Here is a 20686-nt window from a genome sequence, read left to right as displayed (position 1 = left end):
TGAGGGAAATTTCGCTTTCACGAGTCACTGTTCTGTCAGCTCCCCTTTACTGCGGAGAAGACTGCTGCCTCTAAATAGCCTTATCTTCCATTATTTGCCGACATTTTAATTCCTTAATGCCTTATGTGACACTTTTAACTCTTTGTCCAGCCATCTGTCATTAAATATTATATGTCACGATGCTCTTTCTTGAATATATGTGATCCTGCTGATCTTGTAAATGGGTACTTTTTTAAGGGCCTTCCATGAAAGTGTGTGTGTGTGTGTGTAAAGATAATGTGACAGCAGAGCCAAATGTATAAACCAGTGATGTATAAGTGATGAATGAGATTAATAGAATTGTGGTTGTAATAACTCTCGTCCAGTCGTAAATGTTTAATAAGGTGTTTCAAAATGCAGCGCGCTGACGGAGAGCGGTGTCCAGAATGGATCGTTTTTTTTCTCGGGGCTAAAGATCCCCTGTCAGCAAATCAATGGAAGAGATTGAGGCTGTAGCGAGACCGTTTGTTAGGCTGGCTGGCACCGCGGGGCCTGTCTTGTCCTTGGCATGTCTTACTTTGTTTTATTTTGTTTGGTCATTTTACTTCTCTGTCAGGGTTTCTCGGCTCCATTTTTGGAAGGTGGGGCGGAAAGGGGATTTTGTCTAAGCCTGAGTGAAAAGGGAGAAAGGACACGGAGTTATTGAGAAGCTGCTAATGTGACGAGGAAGTGACCATAATCCCACTCGACGGGAGTGTCAACCCAAAGCTGAACCTACAGTTTCAGGTTGATTGATTGATTTCTGCAAGCGGTGTCCTCTTTAGTCCAGTGCCATAATCCACATGAGGAAAGCATTGATTTTCTAAAAAGGTGGGACCCCTTCGTCTGAAGGTCTTTTCAGACTGAACACAGACTTTATCAGTGTTGGTATCAAGGTATCCAAAGCCACACCGTGCCTGGAAATGGTTATGCCAGGGTGCTGTAAAATAGGCTCATCCAGTCTACTTGTGTTTTGCTGACTAAAAGAAGGTTCTTGACCATGTCGGCAGGGGTGTATTGTGAGGAACTACATGAATATTGGTTACTGGGGCCATTACTACAAGCATTTAAGTCCTGGGTTGTGTCTGAAATTACAAACTATCTACTGGACTTTATTTATTGTCCAGTTCAACAGTGCATTAAAGAATTCCACAATGCAGCTGAAGAAATAAGTCAAGTCTTGCCAGATTGTATATATGCATCCCAAGGAGTAAAGGCTCTGTCCAGGAGGTCTTGCTCATCTCTCATTTATATATTCACTGAAAGACTCTTCAGGTGAGGCTAAGGTAAGGACAGGGTCCGGTACGGTGGCCTCAGGATTGTGCCTCAACCCACAAACTCAAACCAGGACAGACCACTTCGATATCAACCTGATTTTTGAAATGTGTGAGAGAGGTGTAACTTTTGGAAGACTAACAAGTTGACAATGACGTCACCTTCCACTTTTGAATGGAATCTTTCACCATTTTCTCATCAGTAATGTAGCTTCAAGTGATGAATGAACTTTGTTTTGTGGATTACTGTGTTCCCACATTCATGTAGTCTGATCATGCAACCTCCACTTGTCAATCCATGCCATGCTGTATAGTTGTTATTGTATACAGTATATATGTTTCATCATCCCAAATACTGATCTGCTGGAAGGTGGAGAGCAGTGGTCTCAAACTGATCCAGTATAGGGCCGCTGTGGTTGCAGGTTTTCATTCCAACCAACACCTGATCCAACAAATCAACTGTGTCAAGACACTTAAGTTGATTGAATAAGTTGAGTCAGGTGTGTTCTTACTTGGTTGGAATGAAAACCTGCAGCCACAGCGGCCCTTCACTGGATCAGTTTTGAGACCACTGGTGTAGAGAGATGACAGAATCATTCATATGTTTGCATCTGCAAGCATCTGTGTCGTGTGTGTGTGTGTGTGTGTGTGTGTGTGTGTGTGTGTGTGTGTGTGTGGTGCCACCATCCTCTCCTAATTGGGAATTTGTATTCATTAAAAGCCTTGGATGAACACTAAAATGCAAGTCCACACCTGTTGTTTGCGTCAGCGGCGGCTCTGTCGGAGGCGGGTTGGGATTAACAGCGGCCAACCGTCCCACTCTCCTCTCTCATCAATAATCACAATCACATCATGAATCCCCAATTATCTCCCAAGCTGCTGCCCCGAGGCGAGATCCGAGTCCGTCTCCCAGCTTTTCGAAATAATGAAAAGATTTTTTTTTTGTAGCTATTACTGCACTTCCTGCCGGAGATTTTCATCCTAATTATTCTTTTCCATTGTATCTCATTAGAGTGGAGAGGAGAGATTAGGTTTTGATCTAAAAGGGGGGTGTTTTTTGGGCATGTGGACATCTTGCATGCTAAAATCAGTGCCGCCATAGTTTTGTTAGTGAAAAAGAAAACCACGGATGACTGATGCTGAATTGGGGAATGTACAGTAGCTTGTTAGCCTCACATGCCTAACCTGGTAGCAATATGTTGGGGGCTTTATAATGAGGCTGCTTCTTTCATGTGGACCGACGCTTTAATCCCCAACACATCAGCAGCGTGACATATGGTAAACAGAGCACTGTTCGTCACCTGTTACACCTATACACCGTCTTGCTCTGGTGCAATTCATTTCTATTTTCCCTGCCTTCCTACTGAAATGAATCCATCTGCTCATTTCTCTCTCACTTCCCACATCGTCCTTCTCTCTTTGTTCCCTCCGGTTTCTTCCTCGATCTTCCTGGGTTACATGGTGCAAGCCATTTCAGAATATGACACATTTTCCTGTAGCAGCTATAAGCCTTATGAAAGTTTAACTCTGCTAGCTGCTCGCGCTGAGCTTCGCAAGGTGTGTCAAACTCACAAGTTGCCAGAAACGCTGAGGCTTTGTGCCTGCGCCGAACAAACAGCCCCACTCAGACCGGAGCTGCAGTTGGCATGTCATTCGTGAGTGTTTATAAGGTGGGTCTGTCATGTTAGGATGGCAGAGATGATACGAGGGGACAAATTAACAGCTGTCAGTTATGTGTTCTTCTGGATTTCCTGAGATCATGTGTGTGATGTATGAGTGAAGCACCAATGAGACTTGCTTTGTTTGATAGTCAAAGACAGCGAGGAACAGGTGGCGGTAGAGGGGATGACATGCAGTGCAGAGGCCAGGCTGGGATCAAACCCAGGCGGCTGCGCTGAGGACTCAGCCATGGCACAGAGGCTGCGTCCTCTGTAGCCCTCAGAAGGTAGTTTTTTTTGCAGTGAGAGCGATCTTTATCAAGTTGACATTTGGAAAATCTTCGACTCAAGAGGTGAAATGCGGCTCACGTCACTGTCAAACTGTCTCCTGAAATAAGTATAGTGATAACCCTGAAATGGAAGATCATCCAGCCGGACCTCCTGTACCAACTGGCTTCCACTCGCTGTGATTTGTCCTCTGTGCCACGTCCATCACGTGGTTCTCTGTTCCCTCTGTCCAGCATGTTTTTATTTTTTTTTGGAGCAGCCTCAATTGAAGCAAGGCCCTCACCTGTACATCCTTTTAGGCAAATGTTGTTTATTCACAAGGTGGATAACAATCTTCTTACTCTGAAGTGAAGTACTTCTAGCTAGCCAAAATCAAAGTTCATACAGAAAAGATCAGTGAGTTAATTCGGTAGTTGCCTGGCAACTATGTAACCTGCAAATCACGCTCTGTCTGATCCACCTTCTTATCATGAGCTGCTGCTCCATCCTGATTCCTGGTTGTGGTGCTTCATATATGTATTATTCTTCTTTGACTACTGTTTTTATACCACTAAATCCTTTTTAATTTCCATGAATGTTTTCAGTGCCTTCGACTGCATTACAAGTTAGTCATTGCCTAAAAATGGCAATAATTAACACTTGGTGTAAAAGCTTGTAGTATGGATCTCACCACTTAACTGCCTCTGCAAGCTCTTCTTCACTCACAGAATGTGTCTGGAGCTGTGTGCTGACATGGTCACAGTGGTGCTACTAACATGCTGACGTTACCATGTCCACCATCTTAGCTCAGAGAATGTGGCACATGGTGGCATCAGGTGAAGTCATGTGAATCACTCGGTCACCAGGATTCATCCTGTTGCAACGATGGATGTTTTGTTTTCGGGGAAATCCATCCATCAGGTGTCTTTTTAATTCAAAGAAGTGTAATTAAAAAGTGTCAACCTCATTGACTAGAGGAAAGGTCAGAGGTTAGCCTCTGTGGACCATGATTAATGTATTGAAATTCCATCCTATCATTAGTTATTACATTTCATTCTGGACCAAAGTGGGCAACCAACTGACCTACACCATCATCCACAGAGCTCCTCTGCTTGTGTAGCTTAAACCTGGTTAGGCTGCCAGCTCCATGTGATGTAGACCTGGGGTTGACATGAGTGGTATGTGCCTGCATGCACTGCATTCTATGTAAAGATCGTATCTCTCGTATCTAATCGTATCTCTCCGTGCTGCTCCCCGTCCTTTTCTTCCTCCTCTTTTCATCCCCCAGTGTAATCCTTGTCACTCCGTCGCTGCTGAACACTTATCAGTCGGATATTGGATGATAAGGCGTAATCAGGGCCCTCGTCTCAACCTCACTGCCCGTGTGTCAGCACAGGCATTCGTGTTGGGTTGGCATTTACTGCGTGACAGCAGCTTGACACCAGTTCACATCCCGCTTCATTAGAGGAAACGTAGCCAGTTATACTCTGCACCAATCAGCCTCGGTGTAATCAGTTGTGCTCAACGCACTAAACGGGCCCTGTGACAAGATAATTACCGCGGTTTCCCCCGAGGGAGACGTGTGGCTGAGAGGCCACAGAGCTCAAGTAGAAGTTGTGGCTGCAGTTGCATCATTAGAGTACACTGTACCTTCATATCCATCACTTTAATCAGGGTTTGTCTGTTTTTAGAAATGCATGGGTGGAAATGTTTTCAGCACCCAGTGTCTATATATCTATATATCTATATATATATATATATATATATATATATATATATATATATATATATATATATATATATATATATATATATACAGCTATTGTGCTGTCAAGATAGTATTCCACTCTGAAAGTTGAAGCTAGTGAGCTAAGTTCCCAGCTAGAAAGTGGAAGCCTGTTAGCCTAGCTTCACCCTGACACATCACTGGTCATTATGTGTGTCGTATTTTCTGACACCACAGCCACAGTAAGCCTGTGTTAGCGCTCAATGTGGATTCATTGCATGGATGCATTCATTATAGGTTGAAACTCTTCATTGATTCAAATCACGGCATGGGCTAATATGGACAGTGGTCAAATCACAGGAAGTAAATGCCAACATCACCCTCAACTGTGCGGTCTTGGAACCAACACGGATGATAAACTAATTAAATCATGAATTAAATCATTGTCATTAACTTTGACCAAATCTGTGAGCAAACTGTGGACAAACAAAAAAAATACATTTCAATTTCAGTTCAACTTTCAGCAGCCTGAGTGATGTGAACACTTGTGCCACTGATAATGTGTGACATGTTTCAGTTGCCCAAAGCAGCATGAAGAAAAAAAAAAAGAAGAAAAAAAAAAGCACAAAGCAAGGCTCATAAAAGATCATTTTTCATGCGGTGGGTTACATGGTGCAAGCCATTTCAGAATATGACACATTTTCCTGTAGCAGCTATAAGCCTTATGAAAGTTTAATGAGCAGGAAAAACCTGTTAATGTATTCTTCGCTGGAAAACTCTGGAGCCTGCTGCAGCCTCGCAGAGACGAGCACAAAGAGAAGCAGTGTGAGTGCTTCTCTTTCCAAGTCCCTCTCCAGTGTTCAGTCTATCAGCGGCCATAAACATCCTCCCATGACAGGTCACACGGAGCAGAATCCATCTGCCCCGAACGTGTTTCAAATATCTTCTGCTGCAGTCTCTCTCTTGTTCCGCTGGCCTTTAAGCGTCCCCTCCGGTCCACCTTTTCCTTTTAACAGTTTCCCCCTCGGCAGCAGTGAAAACCGCCCGCCCAGACTCTCTTTCAGCCGGCCTCGTCCTGCCTCTGTGCTTCATTTTTTTTCTTTTTTTTTTAAAGTGGTCATAAACAAAAATCCCTGCGAGCGGTGACTTTATTCCCGCGACTGGGCCGAGGGCATGGAATTCATCACTCTCTTTGACTGAGTTACTCCTCGGCTCGGCTCAAGGTCAAAGCAATTACTGGACTTTCACCCCCCCCCCGTGACCTCCTGCCTCTCCCTTTTCTCTGCTCTCCTCTCCACAAAACTCCACTTCTCGTACTCCCCCCTGACCCTGCTTCCTTCCCCCCCGAACTCCCTCTCTCTCGGACACCCATCCTTACTTATGCTTTTTGTTTTTCTTTGCCGTTTGTTTTTACAACTTTGTGACCTTACTCACCTCTCCTTTCTCCCCGTGCGGCAGCTCTCTACTTGACACTTGTTGCACACATAAATGGCTGCGTTTTTTGGGATCTTTTTTTTTTTTTAAATCTCGTGTAGCGTGCTTTGAATTGAATCTTTGGTGGAAGTTGCTTTAAAGCCATAGTTATGACCCTGTCCATTGCGAGTTTTCCTTCCCACACCAGCAGGTCGGCTTCACTGACACAGTGTCCAGGGTGTAAATCACTCCCTGATTTGATATTTAAGACTGACCCGAGCCGACTGGCGTGATTGGAGACCACTGGCAATACACTCTTCCCAGATGCCTCATTTCACAAACCAGACGGTGGCCTCAGATGAAGCCTGCAGCGCTGTCTTCACTTACAACTAGTCATTATCATTAGAGCCCACAGTGAACAGTTGATTCAAGTGTTGTTTTTGACTCTGAACTGATCATTGCATATCAGATTGAGGACACATTTTTACCAAACTGACCTTTGTGAATGCCCTCTGTCAGACCTCATAGATGAAATGATTGGTGAGTGCCCACAGCGCCAGCCCTGATGTACGTACTTATGGTGTGAATTAAATGCGGGAGAGACATTCCATGCCAACTCACCCAAAATCCAGAACTTGTCCCAGTTCATGTCATATTCTTGATAAAATAATCATGTTTAAACTTTCACTTTTCACTCAGTCCTATAGTTATACCTTGTGAGTTATTGATTTTTGATGTTTGTGATTCTCTGCATATTCTCAGCCTTAGCAATCACTTATTTTTCCCTGCATTGGGTCGAAAATCGTCTCGAAAATCCAAGAGACCCCAGAGAAACTTTGATAAATCGTCTCTTTTAGCTGAACGAAGGATCTCTCATTTTCAAAAATTCATATCTCCACTAGTTTTCAGTTTCTCACAACTAAATCTCGGTTCTGCATACTATTAATGTAGTTCTATCACATTTCGAGGGTTGATTATTTGTGCATAAAAATAAAAAAATTGAGTGCCACAGATCTCGCTAAATACCCAATCCAGTGATAAATAAGCAATGGCTGAGGCAGCCAGTGCTCATACAAAGAATGACAAAAATGCTGCAATTTAGATCAGAGGGCCAAACTTAAAAAATTCATACCTTAAAAAGTATTTTGAGCACAGCAATAGGATTTTACATGAAACTTTCTTCCAGACTGAATGTACTAAAGCGCGAGAGTGGCGGGGCCGACGATGGTGTTTCGGATTGAAGAGTGACCCAGTTAATTGGCAGCCGGCTGCTTGGGCTGGAAGGCTGGGGTCAGAACACGGAGAGTCTGGTGGAATAAACACCCAGAGTCACCAGTCACTGCCCTCTGGAGTTGGTAAATCACGCACAGCATTAGCCTAGCTTGTTAGCATTAGGTAGCTTCTGCAGCTTAAAACTAGTTTGACTTGTCAGTTGGGCAAAGTCAGGCATTGGAACCATGGCAATGGTCAGAGCCACCCGCATTGAACTTCCCAAAGGCTCTTCAGAAACCTATGGGTTAGGTCGCGTCCATGTTTTTTGAAGTCTGGCGTCGCTGACATGTGCGTCCTCAAAAAGGTTCTTATACGTCAGAGCATACCATCATACCATCTCTCTGGTCATAAAGTCGTGTCCATTCTTTTTGCTATTTTCTTAAAATGGGAAGAGCATGTTAGCATTTCCTTAAAGCAAACACTGACACGTTAACATTCACACTGATTGGGCCAATACTTTAGAGGTATTCAGCCATCACAGCATTTTTCTTTTTTTTTCCCAGCCTGTCTACTTCAATATAACGTGAAATTAAACTGCCAGAGACAATTTTGAAATCATCACCTCGGCTTCCAGAGGCAAAGAGCCAGTTCTCAGTTGGGCACATAATGACCTTTGCCTTACTTGTAAATTACAGCTCAAAAAAAAGGCTCAAGACTGCAGCATGTTGCCTGCTATAGAAAAAAAGCTAAATCCATAACCTTGGATAAAATGACAGGACCCACACCAGCAAATCATGGGGCCAATCATTAAAGGTTTCTTGCCAAAGTGGCAGGATATCGCAGTCACCACAGGCTCCAAATGACACACAACAGGATAGAGAAATTAGACCGAAAGGAAACTGGACAGGAAAAGAAACCCCCTAATGATACAAGACCCTCATTACACAATACACTTATTACACAGGTGAACGAAAAAATACACCTTCTCTTCTCTTCTCTTCTCTTCTCTTCTCTTCTCTTCTCTTCTCTTCTGAGATCTTGATGATAATGATGTATCAGATTTAAACCAGTGCGTCTGGTCCAAAAGCCTTTAAGGTGTCTTGGATGAGTGTCTGCAGTCGGCAGGAAAGCAGTCTTTAGAACGTCCTCTGTTTCCCGATCCACTTCAAACCCACATTCAAATGGTTTCTAACGAAGCGTCCGCGTTTCTTCTCCGGCAAAACGTCAGTTTTCAAAAGCGCTTTCATGCCAGCTGATTCATTTTTCATTGTAATGACATCCATCTAATTTCTTATCCCAGCTTGAAAGTATTTTTGTTCGTGTGTGTTTTCTCATCTATCATGACATGTTTTCACATTACATTACTGATGAAAATGAATCCTTTGCTCATTCGGTGGAGTCATCCATTTTCTCCAAACTACCTCAAAGTTAAATGGCTCGGTAAACAGATAAACAAATCAGCAAGCTATACCAGCGAGAGGCACATTAGCATTTTCAAATGGGATGATCACTGGGTGTACTTCAGCTCACGTAGTTCTTACAAACAGTAGATACAAATATCTGCGTATATCCGGGCCTGTGCCACATAGTTTTGGGCCTAGCGTTGTATTCACACCATGAAATCCTCATCACTCATCCCTCAGACATTATTAATTGCGGCTGTTTGGATCTTTGTAACAAACAGAGAGGTCTGCCAGGACGAGGCGTGACAGTGATCCATGCTGACTAATGTGACAGCGTTTCCTCAGGTGAATGTGTCACATATTACACCTGACACTGGTGTGATGGATTGCCAAGGCCTCAGGTTATAATATCGTTGGAGGAAACGCACACACACACACACACACAACCACAACCACACTTACAAAAACACAGGTGCACTCACGGTATCGAGGCTGAAGCACCGACAGCCACACGAAGGGTGGGGGGGGGGGTTGGGGGGCAGTATAGTCAACAGTTCAAGCCAACCACAGGACAAGAGGAAGAAGTTTTTAAAAAATGTAGCTTTTTGAGGAGAGGTTATCAGTTTGATGAGAAGTTCTTAATGTCTGTATGATGAATAGCTACTGCAGGACAGCTGGGAGGAGATCATAAGGGAATTAAATGTAAGTTTGATGGTGGTGAAGGAAACGTGGAGGTCCATGCAACACCTCTGAGTGCCACAGCATCATCATCTCAAGTGGCTACATAACCTCCATACCAACATGTAGGACGCCTGGACGTATGTGGCCAGCCACTGTGCTATATCGTTTTTGTAATCATTGAATCATTTTTTTGTTCATAAAGCAAGCACACAGTTGAGTATGCTGAGCCTTACTGTTTTGAGGCAGGTGGGCACAGTTCCATACATTTCTTAAACTACAGCAACATTTGGATTAAAACCTGGTGACAGTGTTGTTTACTTATGCAGCCATGCCACTGTCAGTCAAAGTCGTCACTTTGCCGCTGGTTCTGCATCACTGATGTGTCTGAATCTCTTCTTGTGCAGTCTTGGGATACCTTGGTGCTTGAAGACTCTGCACAGGGATTGGCAATGCCTCTACAACCAACTTTGATGGGCACACAATCTGCTTGTCAGGTCTACAGACTGTCTCTTTTTCTTGGAGGCCTCCCTCATCTTTTTTTTTACATTTCAGCAAGACCATTTGCTTTGCTGTATTGGTCTTTGCAATGGAGTCTGAGACCATGAGCTGCCATTCTAGGTCACCCTACAGCTACCATTCCCAAGTGGTTGCAAGAAGCCCACCTGTTCTTGGGCTTTGCTATGGCTCTGGCCACACAACACAATTGTCTTCCCTGTTGGGTAGAGTAGTGTGCTGCTGGCGATCCCTGTGTAGACAGCATCAGCTCTTGCCCTCATCACCTGAGGGATACCACCAGTAGCATCCCCTCCCCAGCAGCCTTCGTACAACAACTCAGGATGTGCTTGAGGCCTCCTGTTCTTGGACACAATGGGGGCAGCAGCGCTTCTGCCAAACCCTCGCAGAAAATGTCAGATGTGTAGAGTCATAAACCAACTGGATCAGAAACTCTGAGAAATATGTTTAAAGGTATGAAAAGGTCATCACGGGCCATGTTGTAGTTGAGGTTTATAAACTGTGTGTGTGTGTGTGTGTGTGTGTGTGTGTGTGTGTGTGTGTGTGTGTCTGCTGTCACAGCACATACACTGTCTATAAATATAAAATCCCAAACCATCAGGGAATTCTTCTACACAAACACCAGGACTTTAATTGACTACATTCAATAAAACAGTGTGTTTTTGCACCCTAACATCGCTACCTTTGCCGGTAGCAACATTGCTGCCATCATTAAAATTGGAAACTCTGTCGTCAAAGCCTCATAAAATCTCACTTCTGATGGGGAGGGATTGCAGTGCGTCATTGTTTTGAACACTGGAGCTCTAAGTGTGTGTTTAATGTGAAGTATTAAAATTTTACGCAAATTGCTGGAATATGAGCGATGATGGCTTACATGGAGACGGGAAGGAACCGTATCGCCAGGGGCCACAGAGTAGAATGATCAAGTTATTACTAGAATTAGAAACATTTCGAATGCAAAGCTTTTCACCGAGTTAATCAGAAACCTTGAAATGATTTTAAAAAAAAGACACACATATTAAATGTTAAATCATTGAATATTGAATTGTGATTTGCAACCAGCAGGCCCTCGGGGGAAAGAAGGTATGTGTTATGATTATAACAAATCTGTTTATGGTTTTGCTATAGGGGAACACACAAGCTGTTATTTTGTACAGTGCAATTACAGCAGCTTGCCTGAGAGACAGGTAAATTAGAATGTAATAGGACAGATGATCCAGCATGTCTCTTCATATCCATGTCACAGGTGTTGTTAAATAACCTGCTGAGCTGAAATTGTGTGCACGTGTCTCCGTGCGTTTGTGTGTTTGAGACATGATATTTGACAACGGCTCGAAGACGAGGGGAATTACAATTTATTTCCACAAGGGCAGAGTGTTTCATCATGTTGTCACCTCTAGGTACAACCATGTGTGTGTTCTTGGTCTGCTGTGATTCTAATTGAGTCCTTATAAGTGTGAGTGGATGTGTGTGTGTGTGTGTGTGTGTGTGTGTGTGTGTGTGTGTGTGTTCCCGCGTTTTGACCTAAGCCATGAATTTTATCCGACTGAGTTACAACATCGTGGCCCAGTCATCCATCTGTTCTGCAGCCCCGGTGCAATTGTAATTGCATTAGTGCAGTGTTGATTTTTTATTAGACACCTTTTCCCTAAGTCCCCAGGCTCATTTTCTTTATTAGACAGAGTCTGGAAAGACAATTCAAAGCCTCGTGCCACCATGCCGAGGAGTCCCTCCAGGCAAAACTTCATTCCAAAGTGAGCTAGTGATAAGTGGGCAGGACAGAGACCATGGAGGGGATTTGGGAAGGAATGGTGCAGGCTGTCTTCGTGTTTTCATCTGTCCCGTTCATACAAGGAATGTGTGTCTATACAGCTGTCAAGCAAAATGTGATCCAAATTCTGCAATTCTGGAAAAAGCCAGACGAAGTGAATGCTTGTGCAAAAAGATCATCTTTCCTAATCAGAAGCCTTTTTTTTTGCTGATGTTACTGTTTCCTTTTGTTGTCTTGTGTGTAAAATTCTCTCTTACATATTACAATGCATCACTAATGCACAAAAAAAGACTATGGTAGGTTAAATAATAATATTATGCTTAAAGTTAAATCTTGAAATAGAAGTTGAGACGGGATGCGTATAAGTGAAGACCTCCCCAACTCTACGGAACTCCACAGATCTGTTCGCTCATTTGGTTTCACAGTCTTGTTGCTGTTCACTCTCACAGCTTAAATAAGTGTTGTTTTAGCCTGCAGCTGTTTCCAGTGCAAAACAGCACCAAAACTGGCAGAACACAACCTGACCTCCACCAAACAGTTCACACGCTGACACTGTGTAGACACTGTGTAATATTTAGCAGCTTAAGAATGATACATTTCCATTAGGTGTTGGTGGAGATTAAAACGCAGCTAAATGGAGATTGAATATTACACTTTCTGGACACATTCTTTAGGTGGACACAAACTTGACTCCAAATGAAAGGTAATATTGTTGTATACATTGGCAACTGCTTGCTAACGAGTTTCCCATGTAGTCTTAAAAGGAGAGTCACTTATTTGTGCAAAGCTTGTTTCAACTGCACATAAGTGCCCAAAAAATGTGGGGGTTGAAGTTTCGACCCCAAGCTTTTTTTTTCCCTAAACAACAACTGCATTTCAGTCTTTACCAGCAGGCATTATTAATATCCTTATTTATCATTGTAACCACCTATAACAACATAAGAGATCAGGAGTGTTGTTAGTAAGCAGGAGGACAGAAAGAACTGACCAATGGGTCCAGAGAGCGGATCTCTGGTTTAGGAAGCTAAACTAAGACCAGAATGGATGCTGCTGACTTGGTATGAACAAAAGCATCCCAGCAGGACTCCCAAATGTGGCTGGACTGTCAGATTATCGGTTGGAGTGAGCACTTACCACAAACCATCCTCAGAGGAGGACTTGAATGTATGACATCACATGTGACAGCTGTGGGGAACACTAGATAAGGGAAACAGCATGGACCCAACATCAACATCCGTCATCCGTCATATTCATGCAGTCCATTTACCATATGCCATTTACCGAACCCCTTATGCTGAAGTCTGTGAGACGTGGTTGAATGGAATAAGCTCTGACCGCGATTTTTAAACCATTACATTTGTAAAGTTTTGTGGACCTCCAAGAATTTTGTGCTGTGTGGTTTTCATATCTCCGTTCGTATTTGGCCGTCCCCTGCATCTTTCTGTCTCTCTCTGTTACACCATCGCTGTTTCCCCACCCATCAGCCAATGTGCTGTCAAAGCTCAGATGCTGCCGGGACAGTGATTCACAGCTCTCTTTTACGGCAGGCCTTCACCTCAGCACCGCGTACCTGTACGTTTGCCAGCAGTGTCACTTGGTATTCTTTGTAAGATATGACCTGGACGCCTGCTCTTTCCTCTACACTTTCACTGCTGTCACACCTGCTGCGAATGGCAGCAGAATTCACAATGACCCCACCACTGTAAAGCATGAAAGCGGTTTTATTTGAAACAGCTAGTAGATTAGAGATAGAGAGAATAAGGGTCGTGTTTGATGGAGAGATTGGGGTCGAGGAGAGGGATGAAAAGGAGGTCGATTGCCTGGGGATGAATGTGGGTCGGACAGAGTCGGAGTGAGGATGGAGCATCTCGAAACCCGGAGGGGTCGAGACTCAGGGTGGGGGCACATCTCTGAAGATTTCGACTTTAGAAGGGGAATAAACAACTTCTTCTCAAATCAATGTGGCGGTTCAGGGGCTTCTCGAGGCTTTGGATTACACCCAAACCCCCAGGAAGAGGGCCCGGCTTTGAAGCCGGTTTTTGTAGTGGCCAAACCGTGTAATGACATCATCAAGTGATCCACTGCGACTCAAAGCAGACTTCCTCCCATAAGCTTCCATTGTTGAAAGAAGCTGGATCAGTTGCCGGAAGTCTCTTGTGCGTACACCAGATGAGCCCTTCTTTCTTGTTTATTTCTTACATTTAAGTCTGAAGCTGCTTCAGCTGTTTAGGAGAATGCTGCACTCTGTTTAGCTGTCGAGCTACAGAAATGCTTTGGCGATTACGAATCTTCAGCCATCTGTCCATTGACTTTTGGGCGATGACTGAATTTTCATCTTTACGGGTGAACTTATCCTTTATCCTCAACCCACGGTAGCTGCCAGACCACTCTAAAAGTCAACAGTGAAATCTTAAAATTAATCCTGAATTTGTCGTGTAGTAAAGAGCAGCGTGATCTGTGCTATTTTTGCAATTTTCTCCCCCCTTCGCTGTCCTCACCTGACTGGCTTCTCTACCTCCACCTCCCTCTCCTTCTGTTCCACTCTCGCTTCTCCTTGAAAACATTCATGAAAAAGTAATGTGCATTTAAACATTGGTAAATCACAGTCATTTTGTGCCATTATGATAATTACCGTAAACAAACAAGACCATTACAGGAAGATTTGCATCTCCTCCAGCCTCCATGAGGCATTTTGGTCTATGTGATACCAGCTGAGGGCTGCCATAAAATGTTGTTTCCCATCCCCTGTTTCACGGAGATGGGATTTTCTCCCTTTTACCGAAATTGCACCAGCGCATTGGTAATGGAGGATGGTGGGAGTTAAAGAATGGTGGAGAAAATTACCTTCAACATGCTTAGCCTCTCTACATGTTTGTCTAGAAAGTGGGACATGAAACGTGTAATTACTGGTTTTCTTGCATTTGACCTACAATGGTGGGAAAAACATGAGCTGCCGTGAAGTGCTTGAGTCATTTTGATTCATGATTTGAGCACACTGTGTTTCACTTTGGAAAAATGAAAGGAGATGTGTCATGTAAAATAAATATGTTCTTGGAAATACATATTTTCCTCACAATTTGACATTTTGTAATTGTATATTGACACAAATATCCCATAGGTTGCTTGAACTTAGTGATATTCATGCCTTGCATCGTTTCCTCTCTAGAATGGGGTGTGATAAAGCTCTTCAGAAACGATTAGTGCTGGCTGATCAAACAAGTGATCTTAAGTGTGTTTCCTACATATACATTTTGCAGTGGTGGGCTGCCACTGCTGCACCGTTGCAGCCACGGCTTCAAAGTTTTATGAAATGTCAGGGAGTCGCAGATACGCACCTCTTCAGAGCTGCCACTAAACTCAAAATGAACAGCTGTCCGCTGTCTCTCCACTTTAAGGATGAGCAACTGAGACAGTGACAGCACGTCAGTCACCCGCAAAGTCATCACAACCAAATAACGACAGCGCTGGGAGTACATCTTCTTCTCAGGCAGTGTGACAAACATGGCAGACGGCAGGATCGAGTGAGTGGAGAAGAAGAGAAAAGGAAGATCTTACTAGCAAACGTCAAAGTTGTATTCTTAAGATTTCATGGTTGAGTAGGCGCCGCCCGTAGTTACTGTTTATAGAACTACAGATCTCCATATCTAACAGCTCACTGTGGCTGCTCTGCGTCATGTCATTGGTCCCTGTTATATTTCAAACCGATCTGCTGTGGACAATTTTCCAACAGCTGTGGAAAATGATTGATGTTTTGTTTTGGTCACACGTTTTTGATGAACAATATCCGTCGTTGCGAGGATCACAGAATCTGATGGGTCACTGATGGGGCAGCTAGTGGTCCAGACTGGGAGTTGGAATGGCTAGCTGGCCCAGTTAGCTTTGTCAGCTAACAGCAGCTAGTGATAGTGATAGCAGGCGATATGCTGCCTCTTACATACTGCATTTTTTAAATACACATCCCAATGCATTCTCTGTTGACATCCATGTTCAATGTGAGCACCAACAACAGGTACAACCAAACCCTTTGATCCTGCTGCTTTTCTGGGCATGTTCATGTGATCCTGTCATGAACAGAAGTTTGAGACAATAACCCCTGTTCAGAAATTCCACCATAAAGGATTGTTTGGTTTATTTTTCCGGACCAGTTTTTGAGTTTCAGTTGAACTTTGTGTAAGAACCAGTTCATCTTTTCTTTTTTTTCCCCCCCACATAAGCTAGCGGAAACATGTAACCCTTCTTCTGTATGTCTTGATATCATGTCTCGATATCATGCCAGCTTGTGTTTCCATCCCTCTGGCAGTCTACATTCATATACGCATCCGTCCACTTGTGTCCATCTCTCTGTGTGTGTTTGTTTATGTGTCTGTGAGAGGACCAAGTGAGGTCTGAGGCCAGAGAGGCCACAGAGCCCCGGGCTAGTCTGAAGAGAAGATGGACACTGACTTTCAAACTTGTTTTCACACACACACACACATGCACACACACACACACACACACACGCGCGCGCGCACACACACACACTCACTGAACCACCATCAACACACACACGTACTCTCTCACACTCGTTTTCTTCACATCGCCCCAGGGAAGAGGGGAGGCTTTCAAGGCGACTGTGGAACCTTCAGTCAACCAGAAAATGTTTTTTTTTTTTAGTCATATCCCAAACTGAAGCTGTGTGTTTGTATGTGTATTTGAAGATGACTGAGTGTGAGTGAATGAAAAAAAAGACAAAGACGTGGAGACAACACAATAAATGCTCTTATGAAGCCAGAAAGGGCACATACGAACTTTCCAATTCAGTTCTAATCAACTGCTCCGCTCCACTAAATCCATCATTTGTCTTCCTGCTTTGGGCAGAGTAATTACATCTGATGCATTATGATAGATAATGTGTTGTGCAGTCCTTAAAGTGGCCGTAATGCCACAGAGAGACTACAGAGAGTAGTGGGAGTGCGTAGGTTCCCCACTAGAATAAAAGACAGCGATTATAAACCAGCACAGGGCCATTTTGTCCTGATAACACATACTTTGTCCTGGCTCTTAAGCCTTTGAAAAGTGGAATACTTGGCCTTTTCTCTGTCAGTGTTTCTTTTTGCTGCCTTTATCGTTGCCCATTTAGTGACAAATTGCTTCTTGTATCTCTCTCTCCCTCTGTCTCACTCACTTTTTCTCTCTTTTTCATCCACAGGGAGACGAGGTACTGACTGTCATTAAAACTAAGGCTCAGTGGCCGGCATGGCAGCCGCTCAACCTGTAAGTATCACTCAATGTCAAATTCACTCAGAGAAAACTCGTCTGGAGGAAAAATCAAAAAGAAAATCAGGAAATATTGGAAACTGCAACATGAAGTTTAAACAGCATTTCGCATTTAGATATATATGCCTTATGTTGGGTTTGACCTGTGTGGGCTACTTATGTGGTCAGAATTGTGATTACCAAAAAGAAGAAATCTAAGTTTTATGTAATTTCCTGCCGTAACCCTCCATGGAGTTAACATGTTTGGGTCCAACTGAATATGTCAGTAGTGAAATGTAGGCAAGTGTAAAGAGGCACTAAAAAGCATGAATACTTTACCTCCAATGAGCACCAAGGCAGTTAAACAGCTAGGAGCTAACACTGTTAGCTCTTTCAGAGTCCCACCTGTACTTTCAGCACTTCTTACAGTAGCCTACTCAGCAGGTTTTAAATAAAGGGAATGGAAAACAACATCAGGTGGGATTTTCTAGTAATGTTGGCAAGCTAGGCTAACTATTTTTTGATTTCTGAGTGTGGTAGAGACCACAGGTTTTCTGTCTTCTCCCAAATGTTGAGTGGTTCGGACTTCATAAAACACTAACATACAACAAATATACTGTATCTTGTTTAACTGAAGCTATACAGGACTGTTGCTGCAGACATTAGTGGACATGGACATTGACAGCAGGGCAGTTATTCGCTGCCATGGGTAACAGTGCCCTGACCAGAGGCCAGTTGTCCAGTTTTAGCCTGGGCTTGTACCAATAATAATGACATAGGTACTAGGTAGACAAAGGGTTAGAGAAGCTGACTTGCAGTTTATAGACTGCTAGTTTGAATCCCTGGCTGGATAGCATAAATATCTTGTGCCTTGACAGCTGGTGACACAAGTATTCTTCCAGATTTAAATGTAATCAATCCATAAATACTTATTTTTGTTGGAAGCACTTATAAGAAAAATTCAAACCTAATGAATGGAGGCTTTTCACCATAGCTGATAATTACAAAACTAAAAGGTAGTCTTTTTTGTTTCCAGACAGGTCAAAGTTATCTTACCTTTCAAAACGGTAGTGTGGTATCTGTAAGTGTGTGGAACAAGAGTAATCAGGATTGATGGTAGGGTTTTAGGAGGGCTTCTGTGTGTTTGTGCTGGTACATGACAAGAGATGGGCTGGGCAGTGAACGACATTGGATGTGGGCTATAGGCTGCCCGTACGATCATAGATTAGGAACTTTATAATTATTGCTATTGTTCCATCGACCGAACAAACGTTGTTTCCAGTCCACCCCTACACATAGTGACCAGTTGCGTGAAATGATGCATAGACAGTGTTTATACTTATATTGTTTATACAGAACATGTATTTGTAATATTTTTTAATTCTCTTTTAACATGAAATCAGAGAAATTAAAAAAATTGTTTGACATTCAAACAGACAAATGGAGGTACTGAATTTCACATCAAGTTCACAGAAAACATTTCACCCACACTAGAGCTCCTGATGGGTGTTTTGTTCATTTACTCATTGTGTTTTATGGTGTTTTAGTGTCTGATTTTCAGTTTCCTACTTACCTCTGTAATTTTAAATAACTGTGTAACTGTGATTTTTAAATTTTTTACGGTCTGATGGTGAAGCTAAAATCAAGGAAGATGTCTTTCTGTTCATGAAATTTGATATTTTGGAGACGCTCAAAACAATACACTGTCATTATAGTGCATATTATCTTAACGTTATTATTGTTGTTGTTGTTGTTATTATTATTGATATTATTATTATATCTTTTAGCATACCAATAATTGCAATCAATTTCTTCAGTAGCAGGATAAATACAGTACTTAAAAGTTGGGAAAAAAGTTAACTAGCTATAAATTATAACTGAAAATCAGATGATATTGTGTTGCAGTGTCTAGAGTTGCAGAGTCCTTTTCTTATGCAGCTCTTGAAAGCCAGACTGACTTGTCTGAATAGTCACACACTCTGGCATCCTGTGCACTCTTTGGAATTAGTTCAAGAGCAATTAGAAACTTATCACAATTTTAGCCCTCAGCACTACACTCACTCTCACACAACACACACACACACACACACACACACACACACACACACACACACACACACACACCGCCTAATGTACTGTATCTTTCACCAAACATCTGTTTAATTACCCCTCCTAGCGTTGTCTGTCATTTGCGATATATTGTGCCACTATTATTTTTACTAATGAGAACATTGACACACATGCATGCACACACACAGTCACACAATCAGTGAGAGTATGAAACATTAGCTCATTTTGTTAAATTCTGCATGCAAACTCGCCTGCTAAAACAAAAGCGTTGGCACTTATGCCTTGGTTAAGACAACATAATTAAGATACCAAGGAGAGTTGTTTATAAAGAAACTTACAGAATACACTATTATTACCCTCAATATATTTTTAGTAGCTTTTGGTCATTCAGAGATATTACATTATTATGAGCTATTTTCAGCCACTAATTGGAACTTTTGGAGCTTCGCAGAGTGTGACTCAGGTCAGAGGTCATGACCTCAGAATCGACCAATTAGTAAACCAAAAACTGCAGCGGCAGGCTGTTTTTCTTCAGATGCTAACAGCTGTCTCAATTAGATTAAATTAAAAATGAATTTTATTAATCTATGTTCTTTGTTTCTTTCTTTTTGTCTTCTCCTTACATTGCCAACCACCGTCACCAGGCGAGCAGCTCCATCAGCAGAGTTTTCTGTGGACCGGACCCGTCACTTGATGTCCTTCCTCACCATGCTCGGGCCCAGCCCAGACTGGAACGTGGGGCTGTCAGGAGAGGACCTCTGCACCAAGGAATGTGGCTGGGTCCAGAGGCTGGTGACCGACCTCATCCCCTGGGATGCTGGCACTGACAATGGTGTCACATATGAGGTAATTTATACTAATTAAGCAAGATTATGTATGGACGATGGCAGTGGTGCAAACCCGAGAGGTGTAACATCCAGAGTGTTCCAGCTGTGTCACAATCTGCTAAAGCAGTTGCCATCATGGAGGAGGACTGGAGAATTGGCTGAGATGGATCGATGATAAAATGAAAAAAACTATTTGTGAAATAAGCGAGGTGATAATAGCGTCAGCAGAAACATTCACATCAGGTAGTAAAATGCCATCCGTATCAGGATACATAATCCACGTAGGGAAGAACACATGTTAATGCATGCTATGACCACATCTGGACGTAGTGCGGCGCACATTGTGTTTGAAGCCGTTAATGCAGTCTGAACAAGGGCTGGCATCTGTACACAACATGCCTCTAATTAATGATTGTGCCACTATTCTGTGCCATTCATTCAACGGAAAAGCATGAAAAATGTAAGCAATACACCGGAAATGATGGATATACGCTAAGAAATGAGTCTGTGTGTGTTGCACACATCTGTGCGGATGATCTGCTGCTAACAAAGCATGTAATTAATCCAGTCACATTCATCTTCATGCCAGTACATTAAGATGGCAGGATAAACTGACAT

At 42.9% G+C, this 20686-nt stretch overlaps 1 protein-coding gene across 3 annotated transcripts in view; it reads left to right on the top strand.

The window, feature by feature from the left end:
• Positions 1–20686, top strand: part of LOC119024754 (spondin-1-like) — a 91983-nt gene that overhangs the window by 48320 nt on the left and 22977 nt on the right. For all 3 annotated transcript variants that reach the window (XM_037107826.1, XM_037107827.1, XM_037107828.1), the window contains exons 7-8: positions 17125–17189; positions 19886–20087. In XM_037107826.1, the coding sequence (XP_036963721.1) occupies positions 17125–17189; positions 19886–20087 (267 nt within the window). The remainder of the gene's footprint in view (positions 1–17124; positions 17190–19885; positions 20088–20686) is intronic.

This window comes from Acanthopagrus latus, chromosome 8 (genome assembly GCF_904848185.1).
Source record: "Acanthopagrus latus isolate v.2019 chromosome 8, fAcaLat1.1, whole genome shotgun sequence".
Classification (NCBI taxonomy): Eukaryota; Metazoa; Chordata; class Actinopteri; order Spariformes; family Sparidae; genus Acanthopagrus; species Acanthopagrus latus.
The sequence above is the reverse complement of the archived record's forward strand: the minus strand, read 5'-3'. Positions and strand labels throughout refer to the sequence as shown.